General features: G+C 39.2%; 4 protein-coding genes across 9 annotated transcripts; 2 read left to right on the top strand and 2 right to left on the bottom strand.

Annotated features, from left to right (window-relative positions):
- The first annotated feature begins 3,581 nt into the window (after positions 1-3,581).
- LOC117600684 (uncharacterized) lies at positions 3,582-13,502 on the top strand. Its single transcript, XM_034316425.2, has 3 exons — positions 3,582-6,092; positions 6,962-7,078; positions 7,236-13,502. The coding sequence occupies exons 1-3, from the start codon at positions 5,018-5,020 to the stop codon at positions 11,750-11,752; spliced, it is 5,709 nt and encodes a 1,902-aa protein (XP_034172316.2). The 5' UTR covers positions 3,582-5,017; the 3' UTR covers positions 11,753-13,502.
- A 295-nt stretch (positions 13,503-13,797) lies between these two features.
- On the bottom strand, positions 13,798-16,028 carry LOC117600685 (cdc42 homolog). Of its 6 annotated transcripts, none has more exons than XR_004580502.2 (6): positions 15,677-15,863; positions 15,083-15,284; positions 14,810-14,919; positions 14,525-14,722; positions 14,290-14,435; positions 13,798-14,184 (listed from the first exon to the last, which is right to left on the bottom strand). XR_004580502.2 is itself a non-coding variant. In XM_034316429.2 (6 exons), the coding sequence occupies exons 2-6, from the start codon at positions 15,258-15,260 to the stop codon at positions 14,149-14,151; spliced, it is 684 nt and encodes a 227-aa protein (XP_034172320.1). In that variant the 5' UTR covers positions 15,261-15,284; positions 15,677-15,863; the 3' UTR covers positions 13,798-14,148. The 6 variants fall into 6 exon arrangements, 5 of the variants coding, with proteins under 5 accessions (XP_034172320.1, XP_034172318.1, XP_034172317.1 ...); XM_034316429.2 differs by having other exon boundaries at positions 14,290-14,451; XM_034316427.2 differs by lacking the exon at positions 15,677-15,863 and adding an exon at positions 15,870-16,028 and having other exon boundaries at positions 13,798-14,451.
- Positions 16,029-16,363: 335 nt separating this feature from the next.
- Positions 16,364-18,013, top strand: LOC117601130 (pseudouridylate synthase RPUSD4, mitochondrial). Its single transcript, XM_034317526.2, has 4 exons — positions 16,364-16,792; positions 16,861-17,026; positions 17,105-17,294; positions 17,356-18,013. Exons 1-4 carry the CDS (start codon positions 16,579-16,581, stop codon positions 17,827-17,829), a joined length of 1,044 nt encoding a protein of 347 aa, XP_034173417.1. The 5' UTR covers positions 16,364-16,578; the 3' UTR covers positions 17,830-18,013.
- mRpL34 (mitochondrial ribosomal protein L34) lies at positions 17,985-18,488 on the bottom strand. Its single transcript, XM_034317540.2, has 2 exons — positions 18,329-18,488; positions 17,985-18,251 (listed from the first exon to the last, which is right to left on the bottom strand). The coding sequence occupies exons 1-2, from the start codon at positions 18,367-18,369 to the stop codon at positions 18,044-18,046; spliced, it is 249 nt and encodes an 82-aa protein (XP_034173431.1). The 5' UTR covers positions 18,370-18,488; the 3' UTR covers positions 17,985-18,043.
- Position 18,489: the final 1 nt, after the last annotated feature.

The raw sequence follows: 18,489 nt of genomic DNA, 5'->3' as shown, positions 1-18,489 counted from the left end.
GTTACGGGTTAGGGTTAGGGGGTTGCTGGAAAGGGTTAGGGTTAGGGTATGTGCCCTAACTCTAACCCCTTCCCATAACCCTACCATGTTAGGCATACATATGTCCTACCATGCTAGGGTTAGGGTTAGGGGTTAGAGCTAGGGGGTTAGTGGAAAGGGTTAGGGTTTGGGTATGTGCCCTAACTCTAACCCCTTCCCATAACCCTAGCATGTTAGGCAAACATATGTCCTAGCGTGCTACGGTTAGGGTTAGGGGTTAGAGCTAGGGGGTTAGTGGAAAGGGTTAGGGTTAGGGTATGTGCCCTAACTCTAACCCGTTCCCATAACCCTAGCATGTTAGGCAAACATATGTCCTAGCGTGCGAGGGTTGGGGTTAGGGGTTAGAGTTAGGGGGTTAGTGGAAAGGGTTAGGGTTAGGGTATGTGCCCTAACTCTACCCCCTTCCCATAACCCTACCATGTTAGGCATACATATGTCCTAGCATGCTAGGGTTCGGATTACGGGTTAGGGTTAGGGGGTTAGTGGAAAGGGTTAGGGTTAGGGTATGTGCCCTAACTCTAACCCCTTCCCATAACCCTAGCATGTTAGGCGAACATATGTCCTAGCATGTTAGGGTTAGGGGAAGGTGTTAGGGTTACGGAGTTAGGCGAAAGGGTTAGGGTGAGGGCAACGGGGTAGGGTTAGGGTACGTGTCCTAACCCTAACACTAACCCCTTCCCCTAACCCTAGCATGCTAAGGCACATACACACCTAGCATGCTAGGGTTAGGGTTAGGCGAAGGGGTTAAGGTTACGGGGGTTAAGCGAAGGGTTAGGATGAAGGGAAGGGGTTAGAGTTAGGGTACGTGTCCTAACCCTAACATGCTAGGGCACATACACACCTACCATGCTAGGGTTAGGGTTAGGCGATGGGGTTAAGGTTAGGGGGTTAGGCGAAGGGTTAGGGTGAAGGCAAGGGGTTAGAGTTAGGGTACGTGTCCTAACCCTAATATGCTAGGGCACATACACACCTAGCATGCTAGGGTTAGGGTTAGGCGAAGGGGAAGGGGTTAGGGTGAGAGTTAGGACACTCAAAGGAAATAAGATAAAACAAGTAAAAATATTACACCAAGCAATCAAACTTACATATACATAGTCGATCGGAGACTTGGAATACTTCCAACCGCACTATAATTGCAAAAATAACATATTTATAGGTAATAAGTAACAATGGTCGGAAACGAAACGGGTAGCCATGACAATAGGCTTAGTCATGGAATATAAAATATATTGAATAAATGTAGCATCTTATTTCGACACAGGTATATACAAATTGAATAGAGAATTTACAAGAGTGCTAGCAGCGAGCAAATAAGCGCCGTTAATTATATAAATTCAGCCCGCTGCTTTTAATGGTGGCCGTGAACATGTGGGTGATCGACGCGTGGTTGGAGGCTCGTGTGTACAATGAATTAATCCTGTAATTGATCCGGTCGCTTGCACTGTTGCTGCGGATCTTGAGCGTTTCACCGACCGTTCGATGGTCCATATTTTTCGTCTGAACTGCACTTAAACTAACTATATTCAACAATCCAGTGAACACGAGTCCGAGCTTGATGAATCGATGCTCGATAATGGCGTCGTTGCGCGCGTGCCGGCGAGAAGACCACTGCTCACGCGTTCACCTAGATGGACGACTCCCGATCGATAAATCGATCGACCGTGAGCGCCATCATGGCTGAGCGTATTCTCAAACGTATGCTACAATAAAACAAACAGTTAGTTAGAAAGATAACTTGGAATGTAGAAAGTAGGGCATAGGAAATAATACTTTATTTAAATATAGGAAGGCAACAATACGCAAATTGGTAAAATTGCCGGTATATACATAAGAAACGTTGCTCTAAAATCAATAATAGGTAAATATACTTGCTATGCCTATGCCCCAGGCCTGACATCGAAACTACTTCAGCAGTAGCAACGTCCCCTTTTAGTCGCCTCCTACGACAGGCAGGGGTTACCGTGGCTGTATTCTAAACCCCCAGCCACAGGGGATAAATTGACTTTTCCGAACGCAAACTTTCCGCATACCGTACATCACGGGACCGACCTTTCGGCGAAATACTCTTTCCCAAAGCAAAGTTTTCCTGTGTTGAAAAAACTCTATATATTCATCATTCTATGTCTGCACCCAATTTGCAGTGGAAGATCTTCGTATTCCTTACTCTATGTCTCAACTTAACTTGCGATGGAACATCTATCTTTTCCTTATTCTATGTCTCGACTCCGTTTGCACATCGGTCCTAATGGGTTATGTCTAACCCCAGTTTGCAGTGTAGGTAATTTACCTGCTGTTCATGCTTTCTAATTTATTACATATTCATGCTTTGTGATGTACATACAGTATCGATTAGTGATGAGCATATTTCTTAATTGTATCGATTTTTGGTATAGATACGTATCGATATACATACATCAATTACGAATGGTATCGATACGTATAATTAAATTAGAACTGAAGTTCAGTAAAAAATTCACTATATGTTTCAATGAATAAAAAAAGGATTTATAATAAACAATTACTGCTTTATTTTCCCACATCCCTTCTTTTAATATATATATATATATATATATATTGCAATATACATATATGCAATATTCAACTTTATTCATCTATATAATACCCTTTCGCTTATTAACTGAACCTTATATTCTAATAAACATTATTTTCTAATAAACAAAATCCCCTGGTTAAAGATACAGGTTACGATATGACTGAGGAGGAGGATATTTTAATAAGTAAATTAAACCAATTTCAGGCACGAGTAGGGGAAACAGGGTTGCGGCATAAAAAACTCCTTATTAGATTTCCTTTGGCGCAATGACTGAATGAAAAACACGAGCAATCAGTGCTTTGCGAGTATCAAATCAATCAAAGCCAACAACATTTTCCACGTTTCCTGATAATTCTTCTCCATCTTCGTTTAGGTCTTTGATCTCATCTTCTTCTAGAAAAATGTCAGTGAATATTAAAGCTAAATTCTGCAACACAGCACCTGCAACTACCCTTGTTAAAGCATGGAAATCACTGGGCTCACTTGGCGTGCCGCACAGGAGATGGCAATCTTTAACAGGCTCTCGTCGGTGAGTATGGCCTGTTCGCATCGTATCGTCGATAATCTTTCTACGAACACCTTTCTTACCAACAAAATATAGATACCCCTTAGATCACGATTTTTACCGACAGCGTGACGAAACAAAAAATCATCTCGCAGGTGCCACATGGCCATACGATCCGTGATACGATACCATCTCCTGAACACCGAAGAACGAGTTTTACGTTTACATAAATCTTACACATTTATTTATTGGTTTCAACTTAATCTTCTAATCTTTCTTATTACGTTCCTATCACCTTGCTATTAGGTTTTAACGCGGGGCAAATTAAACAGCTCGGCGTTGTGCGCGAACTCGCTGCGTATCTGCTGTACACTACAGGCATGGTTGCTCTGTGCAGTCCTCTCGAGGTCGAAACGCTCCGATGATCGCTACTTCGGCGTTTATTTCGAACGAAGGGAATTTCTTACGATACGTACAGACGGCTTATGCCGTTGCGTTGCAACGAAACGGTAGTTGCGGTTAACGCGTCATGAGTAACGTTCTCCTTAGCCGATCTTTTAATACGCGAATCGATGTAACTAGCAGCAGCTCTAGTAGTAGTAATAGTAATAGTTGTTGTCGTTGTTGGAGTTTTCATTCATTGTCGTTACATACGAATTGTTCTTTTGAATTTCATAAGGGAAATGATCGTTCTCAGTAGCATGTATGTGTACTTATATTTTTTTATACTGATTCTATTAAATTTTAATTTGGCAGTTGACACTGTAAAAACTAACGAATGATAGACGCGTGTAAATAAATACGGGATGAAACTGTATTTACGGTGAAAGTACGTAAGGTGAAACACGATGGCGCGGCGCGTCGTGTCGTTTAGAAGTGCGCCCACGTTCGTCGGGCGAGATCGATAAACGGTAGTGATACGAGAAACAAGGAACCGCTTGCGCACAGCGCGCAGCGTGCTTTGCATTGAGAAAAAAGAAAGGAAGAGAAGAAAGTAAAAAGAAAATGAGAACGGTAATCTATCAACAACGATAAAGCGTTGAAACGAAAAACGGCGGCAGTGGCGTCAGTGTTATACCGTATATTAACGTAACCGTGACGTGTTGCTTCGGTGTCTGTGAAATAACGTTTCAAAGTATCGCTCTTATATACGTTTAACGCATGATACGCTGTGCATGAGAAAGTGGAAAAGCTTCTATATAGAAGAAGTTAACGTTTATGCTATCTGTTGGTGTTGCGTGCGGTTCAGCTAAAATACCGAATACATACAAGTGCACGTATATCGAATCGTCGTCGGTCTCTGGATTCGCACGCTTTCTTTTTTTTTCTTCCATCCTCAGGGGCGTTTCATTCGGTGAAATTATATCTGTTACTGTTCCCTTTCTGATCGTTAACGTTAAACCGTGTCGATTGTCACTTACAAGTACCTACATGTTTTCGTCTGTGGTTATTTCGTCTATTTTGTCGAGATCGAAGAAACCGATAGCGTACTAACGATAAAAGAGAGAGACTGTTTTTCCGCGTAATGTTCCATCGAATGAATGTCAATTGAACAGACATTGGGAAACATGGTGTGCCTGCTCGACGATACGATCACTTAACAGGATCGTTCGATCGATCATAAAAGTGATCGATTTACGAAACTACATATTCCAGGATGGATGCACCCGAAACGGAATATGCGTTCCTCTTTTATTGAAGATCAAACTGTTTCGAGGAAGAAAAGACACGTCGGCGACAGTCAGGATGACAGAACGGTAACGGTGCGCGGTGAATTGCATACCTAACGTAACGAAACGACACGAAACGCAATAAAGAATTCGTACTTTAAGAAGGTAGAGAAGTAGGCGTAGAGGAGAAGACAAAAGGAATAAAGGACAGAAGGGTAGATACGGAGGAAGAAGAAAGAAGCCCCGATAATGAAGGAGCACGGAAGCAAACTTCCGGCGGAACAGCCTGCGAAGATCCTCAAGTCGTTGTTAAAAAAGCCTGGTCAATCAAAGAGCAGGTCGCATAAGAATAGAGTTGTAATAAATGAAAAATTGAACGAATTTTTCGCGGCCGATTATATAATATTAATAAAGGAAGAATGCTGTGCCGATGATTACGAGGAAGATTGCGATTGTTGTTGTCAAGAACACGAACTAATACGATTAGGAAACTGCAAGGAATGTCGAGCTGAATTTAACCTGCACTTTGGTGTCGCGAATAACGGTAGGTATCACGATGTAGAAAGGGACGATGAAATAATACGCGAGAACGCGGTACAAACCGAACAAATCTCCAACGATGAAGAATTTGGTTGCGTACAATTGCATCTTGAAGATGAAGAAGAGGAACAGGAAGGGTACGAGATAGAGACGGAAGGTGACGACGATGAGATCGAAGATGACGGACCAGTAGTCGCCGAGTACCTTCTCGACGAAGGGAGCGGAGAAAATGATCAAGTGACAGAGACGATCGAGGTGAGAAAGGGACATGCCGACCAACTGGAAGAGGGGAAAGTGGAGGAAGCGAACGGAAAAGAAAAATTTGGAAAAGACAGCGAAGCTTCGGAAGTAGCGGTGGAGGTAGAAAATCTAACGGAAACGAACGTACGTGGTAGAAAGAAGCGCGAAAGAATCGATAATGAAATCGCTGAATCAGATGTTTACGAGACAAATACACCTGTCGAAACGACCATAACCGCAATATCATCGTTACTACCACCTTCAACACCGCAATCGTCACCGCCGCCGTCGCCGTCGCCACCGCCGGCGCCGCCACCACCAGCACCACCACCACCACCACCACCACCACCACCACCACCACCACCACCAGCATCACCCTTGTTAGATAGGCCATCGTCACCGCTTGCGCGACAGGACCATCAACAAGAGACACTGAGTCCGCCGGAAGGTTACAAAGATATTTATTCGAATGAAAATCTGTCGAATGTAGTGGAATGTTGTTTACAATCGTCCCTGGATTACCTTCATTGTCAAAATACAACAGGTGAGTTTCGATCACCTTTTCTTCCTTTTATTACCACTTACGGAACATATATGTATGTACGTATCACGCGCACCGACTCTGCAAATTTGTACGCAACTTTGTAATTCTCGTGCGTTCCCACGGAATTCGGTTCGTAGGGAACGGACGCGCGCTTACGCGCGCACATTATCCAATTAACGGATATGCCTTGCTAGTACATAAATGTGCATAATTTTTCTCATAACCTGTATTCTGCTGTAGCTTTAATATTTACTCGCTGTATACAATTTTTCGATGATCTTGCTAAAAACTTGTTGCTAATTTTTTGAAATATTCATAATTTCTGACATTTCTGTATTTTTTCACAGACATTACCGCGTCGAACAAGACTAACACGTTTCTTATGTATGTAACGTAAAATATTATGTACATACATATATAAAATAGCTGTTCTTCTTTTTTCTAAAAATATGTTGACCCGCCTATATGTTACGCGTCCCATGATATTACTGCTATTTCCATTTAATCTGTCGATTTAAATAAACAACAATTGAAAAAATTTTAACCATCTAAAAGAATCTTTTTTTCAAACTCGTACGTACCGAACGCGTATCTACATACATACATACATACAGGTGCTCATCGACGATCCGTTGGCAAGTATTAGCTCGTCGACACTCGCCGGAAGTAGGTACACCGTACCGTGACTCCGGTCTTTCCATGATACGCTGGAAAGACGAGGGCTGCGTCTACGTATCTAACGCTATGCGATAACAATGATATATACATATACATACAATAGTCGTACCGTAAAATATACTTATTGCTTGTTATCTTCTTCCTCTACAAATATTAGTAGGTATAACAATTAATAATATTTGATTTTATAGATAGAAACGTTGATCAAGAATTGATCTCTGTTAACAACGAAACGAAGACAAACCATGAGGAGAAGAAAGTGCAAAGAACGAACGAGCAACAGTTGCAACGTTCGGCGACAACTATCGGTGCGTTTTTATTCTTTTCCTTTTCCTTTTCCTTTTCCTTTTTCCGTTAATGCGGAAATTATATAATTATATAATTTTCGTTTTGCTTTCGTCTCGTTAGATACGATATATTATGTTCGTTAGGCTATGACTCTATAGGGTATGTTGTTCTTTGCAGAATCGAGGCATCGTTATCTGGTGGAAACGATAACCATGACGACGGTAACCGAACGGCGTATCGTACGCGAGATCAGCGAAGAAGAGGGAAAGGAACGCATGGTTGTCCGTAGTCAGGATGTCGTCGAACCACAGGATGAGAGAAAGTACTCTGTCGCTGAAGCGACCACGATTGAACGCACGATGGACCAACAGAACACGATGGATGACAACGATTCGAGCGAATACATCGTACGTAAGGGAGAAATTCGACGACAAATAAATTCTCTCGTTGCCGATGATCGTTCTACGCGACATATGGTATCAAGGAAAACCTCGGTGACTGGTGGTACCGAACAAGATACATCGTCGGATGCGAAACAACTATCCCTCGTATTTAAACTTGCTAATTCTTCTTTAGCCGGTAACAATAGTCTAAAACCAAATTCTGCCGTTAGACAATTATTTCCTAATCCAAAATTCGTTTCGCCACCACCGGCGCCACCTGCTAAATCAATCTCATCCACAAATTCTATCGACGATCCGGTAAATGCTTTGGGACTATTTTCTAACGCGGACAGTTTACGTTTATTCGATGGTGCGAAACCAACGCTCATCTCCGACAATCAAAAGTATTCCTCCAGCGACGAATCGAATCCACTTAGAAGAACAATCGAAAGAAACACGCTTCGAAGAAGTCTTCTCGATAAATATCGTTCCAATTCTCGTAAGAAAAGTCTTACGTCGAAAAATTTATCTCTCGAAGAACGAATACGACAACTTACTTGTGTAGATCAAGAAAATGACGAAGATATTTCTCAACGATCATCCCATGCAGAAAATACAAACTCGACGATGAATATGAAAGTGAACGATGAGTTACTAACACGTGTTGCACCTTCGGGACAGGAAGATACAAGGACGGTGTCGACGAGACCGTTTCTAATTCGGAACACGACCATTGACGCTTCCACACCGACTTCGGTATTGTCAGCATCGGCCGTACATGTCGATACGAGATTTGATACGCTAACTGCCGTAACAACGACAACGACAACGACGCTTACATCAAATTCATCTATGTCTATGATGACAACGACGCCGACGACGGTAACGGCAGCAGCAATGTCAACGTCAACGTCAACGTCAACGTCAACGTCAACGTCAATGTCAATGTCAACGTCAACGTCAACGGCAACGATCACGACCACCGCGACAACGGCAGCTGTTACAAGCTCCAATTATTACAAGCAAATCTCATCGACCGGTACCAGTACCGTTGCAGATCATTTGCATAATCAATCGACTTATAAAAAGCTGACCGAATTGTTTGTGCACAAGAAGAATATACAGTCGAATATGCCGGATCTTGGTTTAGGAAACAGTGGGAAAAGTAACAGTATTGGCGGGAAAGATTACCAACAAACGAAAACCTCGATAAAAACAAACAATTCCGATGTACGTAAGCAATTTCTAGCCAGCTTGGCGCCATTATCTTGCGTAACCGTCAATAGTACAGATACCCAAGACGATTATTACCGACATAATTCGAGGATGGTGGTTACCGAAAATGGTGCTTCAACAGGTGATGCATACAATGCGGCTACCGCGGCAGCGGTATCGATTTACAATTTCGACAATATGCAGACGAATTTGCACCGAGACGATAGCAATTATAATATAGGTCCGCCAGATGTTACCAGGGGTACACCAATGATTATCGATAGACCGGATATAGGGGATGATAATACGACCGACGAATTACTCGCATTCGTGGAACAAGACAGATTTAGAACCGAAAGAATAAAGCGTCGGTACAATGATGATCAATACCAGCAGCAGCAGCAGCAGCAGCTTTCGATCAATGGTAGAAACAGTTACGTTGCTGACAACAAAATCATCGAGAAGAAGAATATCGATGGTAAGAACGAAGTTATTGGACTTACGTATCGTGAAAATATTGGCCACGATCGCGATCTTGACAACAACGGTAAGAAAAATCGCGCCGAGTTACAACAACGTATTGGCATCGGTCGTTGTTATACCAATGATATTACAGCTACTAGTCTTGACAACAACGACGATCGCAATGACAACGACGACGAGCGTGTTCGCGACCATGAAGACAACGAGAAAAATAATGCCGATGACGACGACGACGACCACGACGACGACGATGACGACGACGACGACGACGACGACGACGACGATGACGATGACGATGAATTGAACGATTATGGATTTAATCGCAGGCCATCGGTAACAGGTATTAAACAACAACGACGAACAGCGAACGCTACCAACGAACCGTTTCATCGATCGTCTCTGAATAACGATGGTAGCACAAACGTTCCAAGAACGAACTTCCATCCTTCGGTACCAGCTTATTATGAAAACAATACTATCAAAATCGATAGTCGGATCGCATTGTACGACGAAACGATCGACGATCCTACTTCAAATTCGTTCGCTGGTACTTTGCTTGCCAACGAACGAGACGCCAATACGATTAGTCGAATAAATACGATGCAAAAACAGATTGATAACATTTATCAAACTATCGTGGAAAATACGAACGTGACTGCCCAAAACTCGCTTGAACGTAAGTCTTACACGGACGATGCGTTTACGCGACAACCTCATCTTCGGTTACCGGTCAACGAACCTGCGTTCCGTATTTATCAGGAACAAAAGAACAGTCAACAATATTTCCAAGAACAGTTAAATACTGCAAACGCTCGAACTTCTTTACGAGGCATCGCGGTCGGAGCCGAAGAGATCGATACTGTCGCTAGTGTCACCGATAACAGAGGAGAATACACGAATAGTTATCCCGAGAAAAGTCGACGAAGAGAACCTCAGACAACGACACCCCCTTTCAATTATCATTGTAACGTAGTGCCGACCGTGTATACCGGACTTCCAGCTAATACCAAATGTTATCGGACTATGTATTTTGTTCCATACAACGGCTTGTCTGATCCAACCTATCAAAATATCCAGCGCATTTTACCATCGCATCCGTCTCCTAGCTATACCAATCACATCGAACGATATCCATACCCTCGATCGAGCAAAAACGATCAATTACAAATGCAAACGCAAACTCAAACCCAATCACCGTCTACTCTACCATCTACACCTCCTATACCCCAACTAAGATATTATTACGTAGGAAATCGTTCCTTTTCTCCGACATCCAATTTCGCGCAAAACAATCATACTTCTTCGATACCTTCCGACTCGCTCGCTCATTCGATGCCCCTTGATTCCTTTTCATCTTTCGATTCTCGATCAACTCCCATCTCTTCCGCCAATCCTCCTGTTACCTTGCAGCCTGCGCAACAAACTTTCCATCTTCATTTACACCATCATCAACAACAACCAGAAGATTTTAGAATTTCCGGTGTTGCTTTTCATCACCATCAGCATCAACATCAACATCCGCATCAGCATCAGCATCAGCATCAGCATCAGCATCAACATCAGCATCAACATCAGCATCAGCATCAGCATCAGCATCAGCATCAGCATCAGCATCAGCTTCAACATCAGCATCAGCATCAGCATCAGCATCAGCATCAGCAACATCAGCAACAACAACAGCATCAGCAACAGTATGAATACGAGTATCAGCATCAAAATCAACACCATCGACATCATCATCAACCTATGTTTTATCGTTTACCTTCAACGATACCAGCACAACTACCTTCTTCGTCTTTATCTTCTCCATCATCCTCTTCTTACACTGTAATCGCACCGTCGAGATGCGCCACATTCACTGGTAACGGAACGACAACCAGCGAAAGTTCTTACCGTTTTTATCAGGTACATTTGGATCGTGCAGTTCTCACCCCTGCGACCGAATTACAATCGGCTCAGACGTTTTTATCATCTTCTACTTCTACCTCATTACCATCTACGGCATCGTGCTCTTCGTCTTTATCGTCATCCTTCTCTCCTTTACCAACAGTGACTGTAGCTGTAGCGCCTCAACAAACTTTGTCCACCTTCGTACTTCCAAATCATGTGTCCGAATCTTCTACGCATGCTGCCAATTTCGATACTGTTCCTCGTACTGGGATCGTTCAATCAACTTCTGGTAATGTCGCTACTTCTACCACCGCCATCATCGCCACCACCACCACCACCACCGTCTCTACCATCGCTAGTTCCGCTTGTTCCTCATCTTCCTCTTCCTCGTCGTCCTCTTCATCTTCGACTTCATCCTCGTCATCGTCAGCTTCCTCCTCTTTATCTTACTCCTTCTCTTCTTCTTCTTCTGCCTCTTCTTGCTCATCCTCGTCGTCCTTGCAGATACCTTGTTCACCTTCAAAATTACAACAACAACAACAACAACAACAACTTATAGATCCTTATACGGAAATGGAGCGTGGTGTTCCAGAAGGAGCGGCTAGCGTATCCGGCCATGATGTACCACAATCTGGAATTTTACTCGCGTCTAATTCTTACATCGGACACAATTCTTTACCAACTCATGCGCAAAATTCAGTATACTATGCAATGAACGTTTAAATACAATATATATATATTTATATTGATATATGAGATATTAAGAAAGCATCGCGTTTATGCGGAACGTGAAGATAACGATAATGAATGTATCGGTATCGCGAGATTGTACGTCGTCGTCGTTGTCATCGTCTATTTCTCCTGAATAAACACGATTGTCAATAAACTTATGTAGTACGTCTATCTCTCGCGTGATATCAGAAATATTCGTGTAAGAAAATAGGAAAACAAGCATCGTTTGCGTGTCATTTTTATTAATAAAAATACGAACGCACGAAACGCCCATCGAGTACACATCAGGGTCTGTGTAATCTTGCAAAATATGTATGTATACATATTTCGGTTCGTTCTATACGCTGTACACCGCCACCGGCATACATACTTACGTATTTACGTACGTCTATGCCCCAGATAGTACACGACGTCTTAAAGACGTCCATATTATGTACGACCATTTTAGGTCTGAACGTTTTACGACCTTACCTGGAACGTCTTTACGATGTCTTGTCCCAGACGTATCTGAATACATATCTGGAACAGATATCTTTACAATGTTTTAACGATGTCTCTGTACTATCTGAGTGCATTATACTTATATATTATAATTGATTCTAGTCAGGATAATAAAATACTTAGGACTTGTACTTTTCATCAGAAATATAAACCAAAGAACGTACGAAACGTTCCTCTGTACATGTAAGAATATACCTGACAACAATTATTTTAAATAGATGAGATAATCCAATTTTTGCGGCGGAATTGATTAAATAATTAGGAAAATTGTATAGTGAAAAAGAAGGAATGCAGCCGATGTGCGAATAAAGGTACATACTTACACGCCACTTTGGTTACCGTACAAATTACCGTACTGCTCAAAATTACGTTTTATTATTATACATATATGTATAGAATACCGTTGAAAGAGCATACGACGAAAAGAAAAAACAACAGAATTCTATGCTAATTGTACTCGCTTGTCATTACGGAATATTTTTGATATCGATTTTTCTAATTTACATTCCTACATATATATCATAATATTTCTTTCGATCTCTTTCCTTTATTCCTATTCCAATTTCCGAAACGGAAATTAACGATTAAGCACCTACAGCGTGCTGTTAACGCGGTACTACGAAAATTTCACCTTCACTTTCTATCTCGCGCCAAACAAGACGAGGAAATAAAAGAAGAAGAAGAAGAAGAAGAAGAAGAAGAAGAAGAAAAAAACTAGTGTTCAAACGCAAGACCAAATAGGGGCAATCATTTGAAAAACATTTGTAACCCGTATAATATAGTAATATATATTATTTTCTTCGGTCTATGTGAAATTCAGAAAACACATTTACGCGTATGAAGCGTAATCAAATCACCTCACATCATCATCATCATCGCCATTTTTATTTTCATGAAAATTTCAAGTTAAATTATCTCGTATAGAAAAACATATTAAAACGACTTATTGGTGATAGTCTTAGGTGTGCGCTCATTATTCGAGTGTATATACCAATTCTATAATGTAGCGATATCTAATAGTAACAAAACAGTATCAACGTGTTAGAAGATAATAGAAAATAAAGAAACATTCGATATCAGAAATTATATTCGAATGTAATCAGTTTTATTCAAACCGTTATATAGATACTACCAAACTTTTACGATAAATGGCCAAGTTTAGAAACAAGTTTTGCCTGTACTATAGCGTACTCGATTCTTCCGTAATATCGTAAAAAAATGTATATAAATAAAGTTTTAATCACACTTTAATGTTTATCATTTCAAAAGTATTCCCCGATAAAGCTGTCGTTTAATAATAATAATAATAATAATTAAACGACAAAACAGTTTTGAAAAATAAACACATAATTAATATTCATTGAATGGTGAATTGAAATTTTCACAATTCTATGCTAAAACGTTCGAGTTAGTCAACTGAAAAGGACAATGATGTATATTCACTTATATACATGTACAAAATATTATTTTGCATAAGAGCATAAATCATTAAAAAATGTACTAACGGGTTCGAAGTAAATCTTTGTTTCATTAGAAAAAGATCATTTTTTTTTTTTTTTCAATTGACTTTATTATTTTTTTTTTTTAAACTGATTTATTAAAAAATTCACACTACTAATTTATTAATAAAAACGTCTTACATGTTAAGTAGAAGAATGTTTTACAGGTTTCTCATATCAAGTTCGTACATGGATGGTCACAATTATCTCCGTGAAGAGACGTTATTTCTCCCGTGCGGTCGTCAAAGTATCGAGGTTTTCTTTTCTTTCCTTTCCTTTTCTCTCTCATCTTTTCTCCTTTTTGCTCATAACAAGTTGATCGACAGTAAGATATACGTACATACATGTATACGCAGTTTCCTTGTAGATAAAATGCCTTGTTTCTTTTTATTTTGTAAACTTTTTCGTTCGTATCGCGAATAGCTACCGAACAAGTAAAAAACAAAAGGCAGATGGTTACCGATGTTTGGATATCAAAACTATCGGTACTCGAAAATATTCTTGCATGCACCGTACGATGGAACTCACAGTCCTCGACTGAACATCGCTAATAGATTGTAGAAAAAATGTTGGTTGGTTACGTTCTACAAAACGATACACCGTCTTCTTCTGACTGGCTCTGGAGGCTCCAAAGCTGCCAAGATTGCTTCGTCGAACACATTTTTTAAACCTTTCTGAAAATTGAAGAAACTGCTGCACTTTGATAATCAGAGAGTTAAAAGATTTATTTCATGGGTATAATGCGTACTGGACGTAATCATACCTGTGTAAGAGCACTGCACTCGACATATTTAACCGCTTTAAGCTCTTTGGCAAGTTTTTCACCTTGTTCAGCCGATATAGGCTTTTGTTTATTTTTTGCAAGCTTCTCAATTGTGGCGGCATCGTCTCGCAAATCAATTTGTGTACCGACTAATAAGAACGGTGTTTTTTGACAATGATGAGTTATTTCTGGAACCCACTAACAGAAAATTTCTAATTAATTTGACCGATTACTTTGCAGAGAAAAGTAACGATGTAATATCAATGAAATATCTTACGTACGTACCTTCTCCTTAACGTTTTCGAACGACGATGGCGAGACAACAGAAAAACAAACAAGAAACACGTCCGTTTGGGGATAACTTAAAGGACGTAATCGATCGTAATCCTCTTGACCTATGGGCAAACGATAATTGGAAGCGACCTAGCGTTATTGGTGCAAATGAATTTATCTAAATTACATCAAAGTCAAATTTATTCAAACCACAAAGAAATAATAAAATCAAAGGAAAGAGAATAAATAAACGTCGATGAATATATGCAAGATTAACTTGATTACCAGCTGTATCGAATAATCCCAAAGTATATGGTTCACCACCGATCATGACGGTAACAGCATAATTGTCAAATACCGTTGGAACATATTCCGATGGAAATTTGTTGGTGGTGTACGAAATCAGCAGGCAAGTTTTACCTACTGCTCCGTCTCCTACTACGACACACTTGATCGTTTGCATCTTCCCTGTGTTTCTAGGATGTTTCTGTGAAAATAGAAGCACAGTGTGTTACAGAAGGTAACTTATGATTCGATAGAATGCTGAAACCTTTCTTACTCTACATTACACCGTAACAAAATACATATATACATACATATATGTACAATCTGATTTAGTGTAAACTCATTTGATTTAATCTACCTTAACATGGTTCAATTTAATGCAATCTCAACGAAATTCTATCGCATCCCGTTTCTATCATCTGTTCCTTTGGAGAACGAAAAGGAAAAGGGAAAGAAAAAATAAAGCGTTAATCGTTTCAACGATAGTTTCAAACGCGTATGGGTTATTTAAATGTTTACGAAAGAAGATTTTCCGTACAAAGGACATAAGACACGTTGAAATAAGACTGTCAAAAGATCGGTACAATTACATACAGATTTGCTTCGAAATTATTGTTTTTCAGATCGCCATTTTTTATATTTTATCAAATATGTTGATTTCACGTTTGAAACAGTATCATTCGAATGTATAGAGAAACACATCCAGTAGCATTGTTTGTAATTTGACGCATTGGAAATTGCAATATAACGAAGAACAAAATTCACGAAATTTAACTGAAACACTCACAAGTAACTGGGCGTCGACAACACACACTTTACTGTCACAAATTTTTCAAATTTGCATAGAGGACCAAACAATCGGTTGATTTGAAGACATACTGCACACCTGCCATCTATACACATCAAATCTATAATCTCTATAATTTTGTATTTACCTTTCATTATAAAACAGTATGTATGTATGTATAAGTCAATAAAACAATATAAAGTATATTTGTTATTATTATTATTATTATTATTATTATTATTATTATTATTATGTAGTGAAATGAAGATGAGTTGTTAGCCAATATATATATATATGTATGTACATACATACATACATACATGGTCTTTAATGATTTGTTCCAATTGTAAATTTATCTTAATTTCAAACAAGTTTCATATACTTACATATATATGTATGTATATATACCGCAGTTCACCAGAGTCCATAACTGCGAAAAGACCAGTTTTCGTTCTTCACGCATCTCTAGTACGCATCTTCGTCCTGATTGGCGATATTCCCAAACGAAGTGGAAAGCGATTAGCAGAGAGCTCGCTGCGTTCCCCCACCATCTTCCAACCTGCGCGTCACAGTTATGGACTCTGGTGAACTGCGGTATATATACATATTCAATGCTTAACCTATGCTTTTTAAGATAATTCTTTTCATACGTGCTTTGGAAAAAAGTATTTTCAAATAATAGTTGAGTAAATGGAAACTTGAGAATTACATGAGGAGAATGGTATATCCAATAATTAAATTAGCTGCATTTAGGTGTCCGTATACAGTAAATGTTCCATGTATAAAATTTTTTAAAAGAAATTATGTAGTAGATGTATGTGAAAAAGCAGAAAAAAAAATACACCCGTATAAACAAATACATCCTTGGAAATCGTTAGCAGAATTTTCGGAAGATCTTTTCAATAATATAATTTATAATAAAGGTAAGGGAATATAGTTTCCACATTATCAAAAGGTAACAGATTTTAACTACATAATTTCTGTGTTGTAGATGGATTGGTGGCATTAAACAAACCGTATGGAATAAAACGTTCAGGTTCAGAGGAGTTTCCATATAATATACCGAATGGTGTTAGGTATACATTGGAAGATGCTATACCATACATTTCTGATCGGTTGAAATATCCAAATTTATCTGTAATTAGAAGTCCAGAAATGTAAATATGAATATTTTACTAGAAATTTCTGAAAACAATTCTGTTTAATTTACATACGTTAGTTCATTTTTGGATCAGGTATATGAGTGGTGTTACACTTTTATCAGCAGATTCAAAAATACAACATGCTGTAGAAGTTTCACTTATTCGAGCAAATTATTTTTCAAATACTTATTGGGTAATAGCAGTTGGGGTACCTCAACAATTAGAAGGTGATCACCGGTTGGCAATGAAGCTGATGAGGAATCCTAACTTTAACGGCACGAAGGTAATTTTTATTTGGTTGTTTATTAAATAAAAATTTTCTATTAACTGTATGTAATTTACAGGCAGTTATTATTACATCATGGACGAAAAATGATGAGAAATTAAAGAGGATAAAACTGCTAAATACCAAATATAGAGTGTTATCGAATTCCATGTTGAATTTATGTTCGTTGATTGAAATAACATCGTCCACTAAAAGATGGCATGCAGTTAGATTGTTTGCATCAACATTTTTATATACTCCAATTCTTGGAGATAATTGTTGTGGATCACGAGTTCAGAAACTTGGCGATACCTATCTAAAGGTTGATCCATTTCTTGAATATGCTAACTTACCGCCAAAATTGGATAAGAAACTTCTACATTTGTTGGATGTAAATCCGGCACAACATAATATCATTCCTGCTCATCTACATTTAAGATCAGTAGTTTTACCGTACTATTTCGGAGAGACTGTAACAATTGAGGCTCCTTTAATGCCACCTTTTGATTGGACATATAAACGACTTGATTTTAAATATTTTACGATAAAATAAATTACAGTATTTCTCGCAAATAATATATGTAGAATTACAGTACAAACAATGAACAGCATAGATATTTTTAATTTGTACCATCGAATTTGATAGATACCTACATAATTTAGCATTTTAATTTGATAAATGAAAATGATGTATTTATTATTATAATAATAATAATAATAATAATAATAATAATAATAATATTTATTAACAAAATAATATACACCATTTAGTGACTGAGTACGTATTTGCCTTTCAATATTCTTCTCATAAGGATCCTTCTACCAGCAGGAGTCGACATTCTCGCATGCCAGCCATGACGCTTAATGCGACGACGTTCGTTAGGACGTGGAAAATGATATCTCATTATCGTTCTGCTTAACGTAAGACTCCATTGATTTGTTATCGATGATGAATTGGTGAACGATGCGAGACGACTGCAAGAAAGAAAGTAAGGTTCAGATTACAGGAATTTTATTGAAATAAATGTTGGAATAAATGAATAATTACGTACGGAAGTGCTCGATAAGCACTGCAGATTAACGAGCTTAACATGTTTTGGTATTGAAACGGTTAAGGTTAAGGCGATGCTAGCGTGGAGCCCAAACTTGGAATTCCGCGTCGGTAAAACAGTCAACGTTTCATCGAAAATTAGGCCTCACAGAAACTGATTTA

Source organism: Osmia lignaria, chromosome 16 (assembly GCF_051020975.1).
Source record: "Osmia lignaria lignaria isolate PbOS001 chromosome 16, iyOsmLign1, whole genome shotgun sequence".
NCBI classification, from domain to species: Eukaryota; Metazoa; Arthropoda; class Insecta; order Hymenoptera; family Megachilidae; genus Osmia; species Osmia lignaria.
The sequence above is the reverse complement of the archived record's forward strand: the minus strand, read 5'-3'. Positions and strand labels throughout refer to the sequence as shown.